The sequence below is a fragment of the Nerophis ophidion genome, linkage group LG17 (assembly GCF_033978795.1).
Source record: "Nerophis ophidion isolate RoL-2023_Sa linkage group LG17, RoL_Noph_v1.0, whole genome shotgun sequence".
In the NCBI taxonomy this organism is placed as follows: Eukaryota; Metazoa; Chordata; class Actinopteri; order Syngnathiformes; family Syngnathidae; genus Nerophis; species Nerophis ophidion.
The window spans coordinates 37,080,519-37,096,560 of record NC_084627.1 but is presented as its reverse complement, the minus strand read 5'-3'; the positions used below and the strand labels follow the sequence as shown (position 1 = coordinate 37,096,560).

Here is a 16,042-nt window from a genome sequence, read left to right as displayed (position 1 = left end):
CAGGTCACACTGAGGGTGGCCGTAAAAGAAACTTTAACATTGTTACAAATATCCGCCACACTGTGAACCCACACCAAACAAGAATGACAAACTCATTTCGAGAGAACATCCGCACCGTAACACAACAGAACAAATACCCAGAACCCCTTGCAGCACTAACTCTTCCGGGACGCTAAAATATACACCCCCCGCTTCTCCTCCGTCTCAACCTTTCAGGGAGAGCGTGTAACAAATTCCAAGCTGCTGTTTTGAGGCATGTTAAAAAAAATAATGCACTTTGTGATCCATAACTTGAGTTGATTTATTTTGGAAAACCTTGTTACATTGTTTACTGCATCCAGCAGGGCATCACAACAAAATTAGGCATAAGAATGTGTTAATTCCACGACTGTATATATCGGTATCGGTTAATATCGGAATCGGTAATTAAGAGTTGGACAATATCGGAATATCGGATATCGGCAAAAAAGCCATTATCGGACATCTCTACTTTCAACCAATCAGCGAGCAGCAGGCCTCTCCTATGGCCGTTTTTAGTACGATTACTGACATCTCAGCCCTCGTGTTTACCGATTTAACACTTTCCGAGTCCGCTTTTGCGGTTTCACTTGAATGGTGGCTACAGACAGCGTTAACTAAATACATTAGCTAAGAAATAAATGGGTGATGAGAAATAATGAATCAATATTTTCCATTATTTGTATTGTATGCCACTGTACCTAAAGGTGTCTCCCACTCGGTCTTTGAAAGCGATGAAGCCCTCGTGGTCCTCAGCCATCAGGTCCCCCGTGTTCATGTAGACGTCTCCCTTCACAAACACGTTTCTTATCAGCTTGTTCTCCGTCAGCTGCTTGCTTCCGGCGTAGCCAAAGAAAGGGCTGAGGGCGCTTACTTTTGAGAGTAATAGCCCCGTCTCACCTGAGAAATCCAAAGAAAATGAATAATATGGTTGTCAGCAATGATATTTACACAACTCATAAAAAAAGTTAGGGATATTCAACTTTTAGGGACATTTCAAGATGCAGCCACAATGCACTGGCACCTTTAAGGTCACACTTTAAAAAATTTGAGCTCAACTTTTAATTAATATTGCAGTACTTTTTGCAAAACGTGCTGTTCTGCAACAAATAGCTGAACGGCAAAATTCAAAACATGTTTGTGATTTATGACTAAAACACTCCTTCCAGGCTTTTTTTGTGATTGTCGATCTGACGGTTCAAACACCTGCCGCCACACACTGCTGTGCGCGCCTCAGGACACGCCCACGGGCCTACCGCCTCCTGCCGTGCAGCTCCACGCACTCTGTAATCATCACACCTGATGCTGATGAAGACTCCACGGCTTTCTTAAGCCAGCACGTCCTGCGTTCCCTACATGTCTCTAGCTTTCCTTGCCTATGTGTTTCCCCTCCTATGTTCATTGTGTCTTGTCCTGTGTCGTCATCTCCGTTCCCTGGTTTTGAGCTGTGTGTCTCGTCTCCCTGGATTCCCTCTGGACTTCTTCCTGCCTCCCTGGACCCCTTGACCTCTTGCCTGCCCACGGACCTCCGAGCCTGGACTTTCGCATCTTTCACAGCAAGCATCATCAACACTTCCCGGTAACACTCACCAAGTAATCGCTTCCCATAGTCACACCACGCATTTGGGTTAATTACACACGTCACTCTTTTCGTGTTAATAAACATGCAGCAAACTCAACGACGTCCTTGTCTCAGTTCCGTCTCCTTCCTCACTGTACCGTTACAGTTGAGGCTAGGGCTGGGCGATGTATCAATATACTCTATATATTGCGGGTTTGTCTCTGTGCGATATAGAAAATGACTATATCGTGATATTCGAGTATACGTTCTCACGCAGTTGATTTTTGCTGTGGGCATTACACTGCAGGCTATTCTCAAGCTTTCCTGTCTCTCCTTCTCACAGACAAGCGCACCTTCTTATATGTCACATACTGCCACATCATACGCCCTCGCGTGAGAGGTAACAGCATGGGTAACATTAGCTGTGATGCTAGCGGAGTGGTGCGAGTGGTAATACGAGAAAAATAAAGTGCCAATCTGGTAAAAAATGAAGGAATAATTAATTCCTAAGAAAAACACCACGGGATCCATCGTCTGGCGGTGGTTTGGCTTCAAACGGGAATATGTCAAACAAGTATGCGGCAGAAGCGTTGTCACGAAAAGTAGCACCTACTGCTAATTTGTAGCATCATTTGAAAAGTCCCCCGCTAGAGAATGAAGAGTGCTTGAAACTGCATGTCAACATCTCCGTTTGGTGCCATACCCACAAAATGCCGAAGCTAACATTACCAGATCGTATGAAAAAAATTGTCAACAACATAATTAAATAACGTCTGTAGTAACCCACCACATAGCAGAAGACATACACTATTTGATTTCCTATTATGCAGCTCATTTTTATTTGACAATTATTGAAATATCTTGTGTGACATCATGCACAAAAGTGCACTTTATTTGTTTTTAGCTATTGTAGTTGCGTTTTGTACAAAAAGTGCACTTTAATTTAGTGTTGTTTTGATGTGTCATCTTAGTGACATCATGCACAAAAGTGCAATAATAGCTTGTTTTAAAATGTCTTTGGCAATCTTGCACTTTCTATTTTGAAATGAATGTTTGTGCCACTGCTTAATAACTGTTTAATAAATACAGTTTTGGTAAATTGACTTAATTGTGGTTTCCCTCTCTGCATGAAAGTTTAAAAGTAGCATATATTACTGCTGTATAAACAAGAATGTTTTAATGTAGACACATAGAATCATCATACTGCTGTGATTATATGCCTCAAGTGTTCATTCAAGGTTAAGGCAAAATATCGAGATATACATCGTGTATTGTGATACGGCTTAAAAATATCGAGATATTAATAAAAGGGCATATTGCCCAGCCCTCGTTGAGGCCTAAAATACTTGAATTTGCGTCAGTTATCCACAAGGATGCCCAAAAAGTTGTGATGTTTTGAGGCCTCCCAGAGTGGGAATTTAACAATTTGTTAACATAACTGTCAAGGCAGTTATTATGACAAATACATCTGGGTTAAAACCTAACAATTCACGTTAATCAGTTACAGACTTACACTCGCTAACGCCCATGAACACACACCATTTGAACGCAAACAAATAAGAATGTTCAGTATTCCACGGTTAAACATAAATTCTAACTATTGATGTCAAATGATGATTTTTTTTCCCTTTTTTAACAACTTTAGTGATATTATATTTATTTATACAATTATTTGTATTGGTGTTTATTTGAAGGTATATAACAATACATGGTCAAAGAGGGAACAGTGGTAGATAAGAGCCACGCTCACATGAACATTCAATGGGATTAGCTGAGGCCAGAGAGAGAGAAGGGGCTGAAATTCAGCAACATATGTTGAAGACATATGGTAAAAGGATGTCCCGATAAACACTTTCGGCCACAAATCCTGATCTATTGGCCTCAAATCCAATCCGATACATTGACAATAGATTATGGAACTGAATTTTTTTTAGAACCAGTGTAAACACAATAACACATTTTCATAAAGCTTATCCTAATACCATATTTCCTTGACTGTACGCATTTAAAATCCTTTTTTTTCTTCTCAAAACTCGACAGTGTACCTAATAACCCGGTGTGCCTCATGTACGGAATAATTTGGGTGTTGCTTACAGACCTCAAAGCTATTTTATTTGGTACACAACAACACATTTTCATAAAGCTTATCCCACAACCGTATTTGCCGGACTATGAGGCGCATTTAAAATCTTTTTTTTTTCTCAAAACTCGACACTGTACCTTATAACCCGGTGCTCCTAAAGTACGGAATAATTTTGGTTTTGTTTACTAACCTCAAAGCTATTTTATTTGGTACATGGTGTAATGTGACCATTTTCAGATAGCTTAACCTACTACTGTATTTTCCGGACTATAAGGTGCTTATCCTACAACCGTATTTTCCGGACTATAAGGCGCATTTAAAATTATTTTTTATTTCTCAAAACTCGACAGTCTACCTAATAACACGGTGCGCCTAATGTACGGAATAATGTTGGTTTTGCTTACTGACCTCAAAGCTATTTTATTTGCTACACAACAACACATGTTCGTATAGATTATTTTACTACTGTATTTTCTGGACCAGAAGGCGCATTTAAAATCCTTTTTTTCTTCTGAAAACTCGACAGTGTACCTTATAACCCGGTACGCCTAACGTAGGGAATAATTTTGGTTTTGCTTACCGACCTCAAAGCTACTTTATTTAGTACACAACAAAACATTTTCATATAGCTTATTGTACTACTGTATTTTCCGGACTGTAAGGCGAATTTAAAATACTTTTTATTTCTCAAAACTCGACAGTGTGCCTTATAACCCGGTGCGCCTAATGTACGGAATCATTTTGGTTTTGCTTACTGACCTCAAAGCTATTTTATTTGGTATACAACAACACATTTTCATATAGTTTATCCTACTACCGTATTTTCCGGACTATAAGGTGCATTTAAATCCTTTTTTTATCTTTTCAAAACTTGACAGTGTACCTAACAACCCGGTGCGCCTAATGTACGGAATACTTTTGGTTTTGTTTACCGACCTCAAAGCTATTTTATTTGGTACACAACAACATATTTTCGTAAAGCTTATCCTACAACCGTATTTTCTGGACTATAAGGCGCATTTAAAATAATTTTTTATTTCTCAAAACTCGACAGAGCGCCTTATAACCCGGTGCGCCTAATGTATGAAATGATTTTGGTTTTGCCTCCCAACCTCGAAGCTAATTTATTTGGTACATGGTGAAATGTGACCAGTAGATGGCAGTCAAACATAAGAGATATGTGTAGACTGCAATATGCTGGCAGTCACACACAAGAGAAAGGTGTAGACTGCAATATGACTTAAGTAAACAACACCAACATTTTATATGTTCCACTGAAAATATAGAACATTACACACGGCGCTGAAAAATCTATCAAAATATTTTAGTATGACTTTGGTAAGCTATGAAGCCACACTGCTTGATGTATTGTACTGTGCTTCAACATACAAGTATTATCATGGTGTGTGTGTATAAGGTAAGACATTATCTGGCATATTGTTTCGCAATATTATGCAAAATCAACTTTTTTTACCTTCTGGTACCTGCTGATCCTATGGTCCGGAAAATACGGTAAATTTGAAATTTGCAAGTAGTGTTGTAACTCTCATGATGTATTAATAAATGTGTGGCATTGATTGCTACATACATTTTTTCAACTAAATAAAGTGCTTAGTGCACAGTACCTAAACAAAAACTACAATTGGTGCCTATTTAAATCATTTGGATTTTGCCCTAAAACCCTTCCTGTATCCAGAGATGTACTTCTTGACTTTGTAAACTATAACAAAAACGACCAACACTGGGACACAGCTGTGGTAAACATTTTTTCAAACATAATTTTGGGACATTTAACAAATACATATATTTGAATACATTTCATTTATTTCCTAAAAACTTGGCACTAGTTTTAGCAACCCTTTTGTCTGGTTTTATTTAAAAGAGAAATTTGCTAGCGAGCAGACCGATAGGAGTCTCCTCACTCATCTTTACAATGGCATATGAATTTATGGGGCACTCTTACCCTTCTTCACGCGCTGACAGAAACCAAACTGATCTTTCATTGGCTGGTCTTTCTTCATGTCATACTTAACCAGATCATACTTGAACAGGAGCTGTGCAAAAAAAAAATGGAATTTTATTAGGGCAGCGACATAATGTAAATATGTCATTCTTGGTATGATAGAACACATCAACCTCTTTCAGACTCATGACAACTAGGGATGGACAATATGGCCTAAAATCTACATTGCGGTATTCTATAACCTCCTGCGACATGTGTATATATGTGTATATATATTGAAAAAGGAGGATTACCTCCAAATTATTCAGGACAACCTTAAAATCATCAGCCCAGAGGTTGGGTCTTGGGCGCAGTTGGGTGTTCCAACCGGACAATGACCCCAAACACACGCAAAAGTGGTAAAGGAATTGCTAAATCAGGCTAAAATTAAGGTTTTAGAATGGCCTTCCCAAAGTCCTGACTTAAACGTGTGGACAATGCTGAAGAAACAGGTCTATGTCAGAAAACCAACACATTGAGCTGAACTGCACCAATTTTGTCAATAGGAGTGGTCAACAATTCAAGCACAAGCTTGCCAGAAGCTTGTGGCTGGCTACCAAAAGTGCCTTATTGCAGTGAAACTTACCAAGGGACATGTAAGCAAATATTAACATTGCTGTATGAATATTAACATTGCTGTATGTATACTTTTGACCCGGCAGATTTGGTCAAATTTTCAAATGGACCCATATTAATAATAATACCATGAATTGATTTACGTGGACCCCGACTTAAACAAGTTGAAAAACGTATTCGGGTGTTACCATTTATTGGTCAATTGTACGGAATATGTACTGTACTGTGCAATCTACTAATAAAAGTTTCAATCCTCTTTTCAGCGGATATGTCGTCTTTGCGGGGCTGTCCGGGTGGAGTTTCTTTAATGCCTCAAATGTCCGGCATTTTAAGTTAGGGTTGCATGTATTATCAATGTACGTTCAGGGTTAAGAAGGGGTTGAAAACAAAACAAATTGTGCACGCAGCAGCATTTGTGAGGGAGGGGCAGAGACAGAGAGAGCGAGAGAGTTATGATAAACGCGCATGCGTTGCCAGGCTCTGCTTTTTACCCAGAGATTTATCAGATTTTATTTTTCATTATCTATAGCAGGGGTGCCCACAGCTAATGTTTTAAAGGCCCACGGCATATTCTAAAATACTATTAAAATAAACAAAAACATAACAAAAGTGCAATAAAAAAGCTTAAAGGCTAAATGTAATTTAGAAAAAGTTGCAATGTTGACTAATAAAACAAAGCTGTTTTTTTGTCTTTCAAACTCTCATTGCTCAAAACATAATGTTGAATCAAAATCAATGTTATTATGAATTATTGACCTATCCAAGGTTCCCATTACTTCACATCAAATATTCCACAAAGAAAAATATTTTTGGTGGAAGATTTTGCAAATTTGGTAAATAAATAACCCAAAAACGTATATTTTGTTGTTTTCTTACTGTAACGAAAATGAACTAAATTGGCCCTAGTGTGTGGATGTGAGTGTGAATGTTGTCTGTCTATCTGTGTTGGCCCTGTGATGAGGTGGCGACTTGTCCAGGGTGTACCCCGCCTTCCGCCCGATTGTAGCTGAGATAGGCGCCAGCGCCCCCCGCGACCCCGAAAGGGAATAAGCGGTAGAAAATGGATGGATGGATGGATGGATGGATTTTGCAAATTTGGTAAATAAATAACCCAAAAACGTATATTTTGTTGTTTTCTTACTGTAACGAAAATGAACCGAACCATGACCTCAAAACCGAGGTACGTACCGAACCGAAATTTTTGTGTACCGTTACACCCCTAATGTATATATATATATATATATGCATGTATGTATATGTGTACATATATGTATACATATACTGTATATAAATAGATAGATAGATAGATAGATAGATAGATAGATAGATAATATCCATCCATCCATTTCTACCCCTTCTCCCTTTCAGGGTCACGGGTGGTGCTGAAGTCTATCTCAGCTGCATTCGGTGTACACCCTGGACAAGTCGCCACCTAGATAGATATAATTTAGTACAAGGGTCACCAACCTTTTTGAAACCAAGAGCTACTTCTTGGGTACTGATTAATGCGAAGGGCTACCAGTTTGATACACACTTAAATAAATTGCCAGAAATAGCCAATTTGCCCAATTTACCTTTAATAAATAAATATATATAAATATAAAAAAATGGGTATTTCTGTCCGTCATTTCGTCGTACATTTTTTTTTCCATTTACGGAAGGTTTATTGTAGAGAATAAATGATGAAAAAAACACCTAATTGAACGGTTTAAACGAAGAGAAAACAGGGAAAAAATGAAAATTTAACTTTGAAACATAATTTCGACTCTTTAAAATTCAAAATTCAACCAAAAAAAAAGAAGAGAAAAACAAGCTAATTTGAATCTTTTTGAAAAAATTAAAACAAAAATTTATGGAACATCATTAGTAATTTTTTCTGATTAAGATTAATTTTAGAATTTGGATTACATGTTTTAAATAGGGTAAAATCCAATCTGCATTTTGTTAGAATATATAACAAATTGGACCAAGATATATTTCTAACAAAGACAAATCATTATTTCTTCTAGATTTTCCAGAACAAGAATTTTAAAAGAAATTCAAAAGACTTTGAAATATGATTTAAATTTGATTCTAAAGATTTTCTAGATTTGCCAGAATATTTATTTTGAATTTTAATCATAATACCTTCGAAGAAATATTTCACAAATATTTTTTGTCAAAAAAACAGAAGCTAAAATGAAGAATTAAAATGTATTTATTAATGTTTACAATAAAAAAATAAATGTATTTGAACATTGATTTAAATTTTCAGAAAAGAAGAGGAAGGAATTTAAAAGGTAAAAAGGTATATGTATTTAAAAATCCTAAAATCACTTTTAAGGTTGTATTTTTTCTCTAAAATTGTCTTTCTGAAAGTTATAAGAAGCAAAGTAAAAAAATAAATGAATTTATTTAAACAAGTAAAGACCAAGACTTTAAAATATTTTCTTGGATTTTCATATTCTATTTAAGTTTTGTCTCTCTTGGAATTAAAAATGTCGAGCAAAGCGAGACCAGCTTGCTTGTAAAAAAATACAATTTAAAAAATAGAGGCAGCTTTCTGGTAAGTGCTGCTATCTGAGCTATTTTTAGAACAGGCCAGCGGGCGACTCATCTGGTCCTCACAAGCTACCTGGTGCCCGCGGGCACTGCGTTGGTGACCCCTGATTTAGTATGTAAATAGTAATTGAAGCATTTTAAAACGAGTAACACAAGCTTCCAATTGAGCTGCTGACATATGGGGTAACATATTGCGTCTTTTCCAGTTGTATTATTTCATCAAAACTATAATTGATCTACTTGCTTATTTACTTTTAATAATAGCTGGTTACTTTCTGTTGTAAGATGTTTATAAACCAGGAGTGTCAAACTTAGGTAAAGGCTTCATCCGAACGCAAAATGAGTTTGCTCAGTATAAAATGAGCGAAATTGTTTTAATAAAAAAAAACTGCTGTTCCAAATGTGTCCACTTCATGTTGCAATAGCAATTTCTGTGTGTCCTCTGCTGCAAGCGTGTGCATGACCTCAGAGGGGGCAGAGCTATCTATGTGCAGTTCTTGGACACTATGTGCTCACTTACTATTACCCCAATGGGACAATTCAAAAACTCTGCCAGACACAATTCCACCTATTTGACTGACGAACATTATCACATTATTTATTCAGAAAGTATAACTCACGACAAATAAGGATAGAATACTATTAATTGCAACATGTAAAGTGTAAAAAAAAAATATATATATATATATGATTTTTATATTTTTAGAAAGTGCTTGGTCTATTTCTAAACAAAGAAAACTGTCTGAAGTTGAAGCTATATTTATTTTTAAGTTATCATGCCATGATTTTACCAGTCCCGCCCACTAAAGCTAAAATGAGTTTGACACCCCGATCTACACTTACGTTTCAATGTAATTATGCTGTGCCTTTTATTCATTAAATTAAAATTTAAAATGAGTTCTGACCACCTTTCTTCAAAAATCTGAAAGGGGTTCCAACTGTTCCAACTAATGTCCACACATATTCAACTTATATTTGATTAGAGGACACGCCTCCCTTACTACTGAACAGAAAACATTGTGTTTAACAGTAACTTATGGCCCAGAAAAGACGGTCTAAGAATAGCTGCGGTCAGGGGATTTAAAGCTAAATACATCCTTGTAACCTCCCTGGCTCAGCTTTAGTGGTGGTAATACCTATAGCTCTGTTGTCCATGACCTCCACATGTCAAAACACTCAATTTCTTGCTTTATCAACAGAGAGTATGTACTAAATATGTCATGATGGCCTGTTCAAATGAATAAATGTGCTTCCTTATGATGTCATTCAGGCAGGACGGTGGGAGAGGGGTTAGTGCATCTGCCTCACTATACGAAAGTCCTGAGTAGTCCTGGGTTCAATCCCAGGCTCGGGATCTTTCTGTGTGGAGTTTGCATGTCCTCCCCGTGACTGCGTGGGTTCCCTCCGGGTACTCCAGCTTCCTAACAACTCCAAAAACATGCACCTGGGGATAGGTTGATTGGCAACCCTAAATTGGCCCTAGTGTGTGAATGTTGTCTGTCCGTGTTCGCCCTGTGATGAGGTGGCGACTTGTCCAGGGTGTACCCTGCCTTATCGCCCCAATCCAGCTGAGATAGGCTCCAGCGACCCCAAAAGGGACAAGCGGTAGAAAATGGACGGATGGGATGTTCCAAATAAGTGTTTGAAGAGCATTCCTCAACTGTCTCAGTCTTTTTGCCACTTGTGCCAGCTTTTTTGAAACATGTTGCAGGCATCTAATAGTAAATGAGCTAATATTTGCAAAAAATAACAGTTTACCAGTTCAAACGTTAAGTATCTTGTCTTTGCAGTCCATCCAATTGAATATAAGGATTTGCAAATCATTGTATTCTCTTTGTACTTACCATTCACACAACATGCCAACTTCACTAGTTTTGGGTTTTGTAATTACACAAAATACATGCAGAAATAGCAACCACCTTAAAGCAACTGGTCAGACACCTTGTTTTTAAATCGTATTGGCTTCATAGAAACTTAAAATGATTCAAAATAATAAAAACCTTATCATAACATAATCTGTAGAAAATGTTTCTATAAATGATGAGAACTTCCATCCAGCATGAACAATGAGTCTGTCTATTCTCTGTGCAACATTTGTGATACATTTCACTGCCTGATTTACTTGCGCATGCTCAGACATAATGTATGAATGTTTTAAAAAAAAAGTGTTACGTGCATGAATGAATGATGTAATCCCTTTTGAAAGAAAATGTCTTCGGAATTGTGTCCTGCAGAGAGTTCTTTACGAATAGTTGAAAGACTGATACCTCAACTTGCTACCTCAAGTTGAATTGGTTCGTACTTTGAAAAACATGTACTGCGCAAAAGTGTTGCAAATTTAAATTAATTTAATCTGTGCTTTTAGATGAGAAATATCGTATGAAAAACAATACAACAAAATTTAGTACAAACACACAACAGTCGTTGTATGAAATAATGTAATAGTAATGTACTTAGGGAGTGGACTTCTATGGTACCTCTTTTCAGCTCCTTCTTTGTCAAACACACTATCAGCAGCTTCTCCATATTTTCATGGGTAAATGTCTGCCGTTTAGATAGTTTAACAACCTTGGCTGGCGTTATCTGCTTCAGTACGGTGCAGACCATGGGCACCAATCCCGTGGATGCTTCGGGGCGCGAGCGTCCACGTGGGATTGACGGCAACTTTCAATCTTTAAATAAATTTTTGGAAAATCGAGTTTCTTGTTTACATAATAAAAAAGTCTCAAATCATCTAGTGTATTATTAACAAAGTTCAACCAAGATTACATTGTCCCCATTAATGAACTAATGACACAATTATCTTGACTTTGATCACAGTGCACGTGAGTGAATGAAGGGCAAATTTAGTCGACAGCCACACATGTCACACTAAGGGTGGCCGTATGAACAACGCCAACACTGTCATTAACATGTGCCATATAGTGAAAACACTAAACAAAAACAAACATATTTTAGGAGAATATTTGCACGGCAACACAACATAAACACTACAGAAAACCCAGAATTTCCTGCTGCACCAACTCTTCCAGGACGCTACAATATAAACAAATGCCATTGGTGGATCTACACCTAACATCCACTGCAATGATACCACGTACAATAGCGTATCTCGTCGATACTATGATTACATCAATATTTTTTTTTACATCACAAAATCTTCTTAGTTTTTTTTAATTTTGTTGTGAACCAAGACTTTTTTGGAAGTCCGAATAAAAAAAATGCCAAATTATAACTTCTGACCGGGCAGCACAGTTAGTTACGCTGTGTAGTTACGTTATAGCATCCTCAAAAATGTATATTTCAAGGCGAGACTGAAGTTTATGTATTATTTAGATAAATGTAAAGTCACTAGATTTTTAAAACCTATAAGACCAAAATCGTATTCAAGACTTTAAGAGAATTTTAGACATTTTAAGGCCTTAAATTCAAATGAATGTATTTAAGACTTTTTCTGACTTTTTAAGACCCCGCAGATACCCTGTTAAGCCAGTAATTTCCAAGAGTTACCTGACCCTCTGAGCAGCCTGTTTTAGTCATATTTTCCAATGGTGTAAAAATTTCTAGAAAAAATATAAATTTCTGTCAACAAAGATTTGCGTCAGCCTGCTACACAGTCATTTTGATAGTGGGCTATTATAGCTAACATAGACACTTATATCATCTGTCGCCGTCATTGTAAGACTTAAAGGCTTTTATTTTTTTGCGGCTGCAGACAGATTTTTTTGGGGGGATCTAATAAGGCTATAATAATAATAATAATAACCGGAGTCATACCAAAGACTATAAAAATGGGACTCATTACCTCCCTGCTTGGCACTCACCAACAAGGGTTGGAATTGGGGGTTGAATTACCGAAAATGACTCCCGGGCGCGGCACCGCTGGTGCCCACTGCTCCCCTCACCTCCCAGGGGATGATCAAGGGTGATGGGTCAAATCCAGAGAATAATTTTGCCAGACTAAGAGTGTGCGTGACAATCATTGGTACTTTAACTTTAACAATAATATTAAATATAATATAATATAATATAATATAATATAATGCAATATTATATATATATATGTATAATTATATAATATTATATATAATAATATATATATGTATACATACATGTATAAATATACATATACACATATATATACATATATGTATAAATATGTGTATGTATATATATTTATATTGATATAAATATACACATACATACATATACATATATATGTATATACAAATACATATATATATATATACAGTATATATATATATACATACACATATACATATGCACATACATATACACATATGTATATACATACATATACATATACACATATATACATATGCATATATACATATGTTTATACATATATAAATATACATATACACATATATATATACACACATATCTATACACATACAAGCATACACACACACACATATGTAATATAATATAATATAACGTATATTACATATAATAATATATAATAAGGCTCTTTCAACATTTTGGGATGCCGACCCCTGGTCTACACAAACTAGTGGTGGGGAGGCTTGGAACCCGAAATTTTGCTCGCACCTAAAGCATAACAATAAGCCTCAGAGATAGCTCGTATCCTGAAAAACTCGTAAGTTGGGGCATTTATATCCCGAGGTACCACTGTATAGTACAATGTGAATTCAAAATTCCCTGGATCCGTACCAAAATGTAAAGAGTTCCTCTTTGCAATACTCAGTGGAAACTAGACCATCATCTATTCTATCACATTTGCAATAGATGTAGGAATCCACTCACCCTGTAGAAGAAGTTTGAACGTCCCACTGTGCCGATTTTTCCAACGTGGTTCATGAAACACAGGTTCCCCTCGGTGGAGCCGTACACCTCACACATTTGAATTTTCCCGAAACGTCTGTGGAACTCTTTCCAGACATCCTGACGCAATCCATTCCCGACTCCCATCCGCACTCTGTGTACTTTGTCCAGCTCTGTCTTATGGTGACAAAACGAGTAAGAGTAAAAACTTGTTATTCAGTTATGTCACAGGTTTTCAATACAGTTTGCATTCAGCATTTTTATCCCCACCCATAAATGCATTTAAAAAAATAAATAATTTTTTGATATAAATTCCTACTGTACTAGGGGTGTAACCATTGTCGACAAAAATCGCAAATGTTATTTGTTGTAGACACATTTATTTTCTCGAAAATAGTTGTCGCTCGTGTTTTTTCTGCACAGAAAACTAAGCAAAAAATAAGCGAGCAGATTTGAAGCAAGTTGGTTAGCATATTAGCTGGATAGGTAACACGGTGACGTAGCAGTTCAGTTCAGTTCAAATTCAGTTTATTTGGAACATGCAAACGATACAATGTTATTCAAAGGAGTAGGAAGAAGCTTATTTAATCCTACACCTTTTCATACCACACCTTGTTCTCTGTAACAGAACAGTGAACAAAAAAAAAACATAAATAATTTACCATAGTAAGCAAACAAATATTAAATACATAATCTTTCTCTAAATAAAAAAAGAGAAACAAATGGTGCTTTTTTTGTATACTTTGTGAACACTTGTAATTTAAACAGTATCTTAAACTGAATCATAATAGGTGCTGTTTAATTTCTTTGGTTAATCCGCTGCATAATTTAATTCCACATACAGATATGCTAAAGGTTTTAAGTGTTTTACGAGCATACAAATGTATTAAAGTAGATTTTCTTGTAATGTTAAATTTCTCCTCTTTTGTTGAGAATTGTTGTATATTCATTCTTGGGTAGCAGGTTATAGTTTGCTTTGTACATCATTTTAGCTGTCGTGTAAAAAAAAAAAAAAAAAAAAATGTAACTATCCAAAGTCCACCAGCTAAACTTTATATAGCAGGGGTCACCAACGCCTTGCCCGCGGGCACCAGGTAGCCAGTAAGGACTAGATGAGTAGCCCACTGGCCTGTTCTAAAAATAGCTCAAATAGCAGCACTTACCAGTGAGCTGCCTCTATTTTTAAAATTGTATTTATTTACTAGCAAGCTGGTCTCGCTTTGCTCGACATTTTAAATTCAAAGAGAGACAAAACTCAAATAGAATTTGAAAATCCAAGAAAATATTTTAAAGACTTGGTCTTCACTTGTTTAAAAAAATTACATTTATTTTTTTACTTTGCTTCTTATAACTTTCAGAAAGACATTTTCAGACAAAAAATACAACCTTAAAAATGATTTTAGGATTTTTAAACACAAATACCTTTTTACATTTTAAATTCCTTCCTCTTCTTTCCTGCCAATTTAAATCAATGTTCAAGTATTTTTTTATTATTGTAAAGAATAATAAAGACATTTTAATTTAATTCTTCATTTTAGCTTCTGTTTTTTCGACGAAGAATACTTGTAAAATATTTCTTCAAACTTATTATGATTAAAATTAAAAAATATATATTCTGGCAAATCTAAAAAATCTGTAGAATCAAATTTAAATCTTATTTCGAATTTCTTTAAAAAATGTTGTTTTGGAAAATCTAGAAGAAATAATGATTTGTCTTTGTTAGAAATATAGCTTGGTCCAATTTGTTATATAATATAACAAAGTACAGATTGGATTTTAACCTATTTAAAACATGGAAAAACAGGAAAAATTACTAATGATGTTCCATAAATTCTTTTGGTATTTTTTTCAAAAAGATTCAAATTAGCTAGTTTTTCTATGAATTTTTTTCGGTAGAATTTTGAATTTTAAAGAGTCGAAATTGAAGATAAACTATGTTTTAAAATTTAATTAATTTATACATTTTTTTCCTTTTTTCTCCTGTTTTAAACCATTCAATAAAGTGTTTTTTTCATAATTTATTCTCTACAAATAACCTTCTGTAAAAGGAAAAAAAATGTACGACGGAATGACAGACAGAAATACCCATATATATATATATATATATATATATATATATATATACATATGTATTTATTAAAGGTAAATTGGGCAAATTGGCTATTTCTGGCAATTTATTTAAGTGTAGCCCTTCGCATTAATCAGTACCCCAGAAGTAGCTCTTGGTTTCAAAAATGTTGGTGACCCCTGTTATATAGTATCCAGTACGTGTGTGCATCTTTCTAGTCACATCATCATCATCATCATCATCACAAAATACTCTCAATTAAGGCTGGGTGATATGGCCTTTTATTAATCTCAAATTTTTTGGGCCATGTGATAATCAATATATTTCTCGATATTTTGCCTTAGCCTTGAATGAACACTTGATGCATATAATCACAGCAGTATGATG

General features: G+C 35.7%; 1 protein-coding gene across 1 annotated transcript in view; it reads right to left on the bottom strand.

The window, feature by feature from the left end:
- slc27a6 (solute carrier family 27 member 6) overlaps nucleotides 1–16,042 on the bottom strand; it is an 84,145-nt gene that overhangs the window by 14,412 nt on the left and 53,691 nt on the right. The window contains exons 5-7 of the mRNA XM_061876883.1: nucleotides 13,570–13,764; nucleotides 5,626–5,716; nucleotides 720–918 (exon numbers count right to left, since the gene is read on the bottom strand). Coding sequence (XP_061732867.1) covers nucleotides 720–918; nucleotides 5,626–5,716; nucleotides 13,570–13,764 — 485 coding nt within the window. The remainder of the gene's footprint in view (nucleotides 1–719; nucleotides 919–5,625; nucleotides 5,717–13,569; nucleotides 13,765–16,042) is intronic.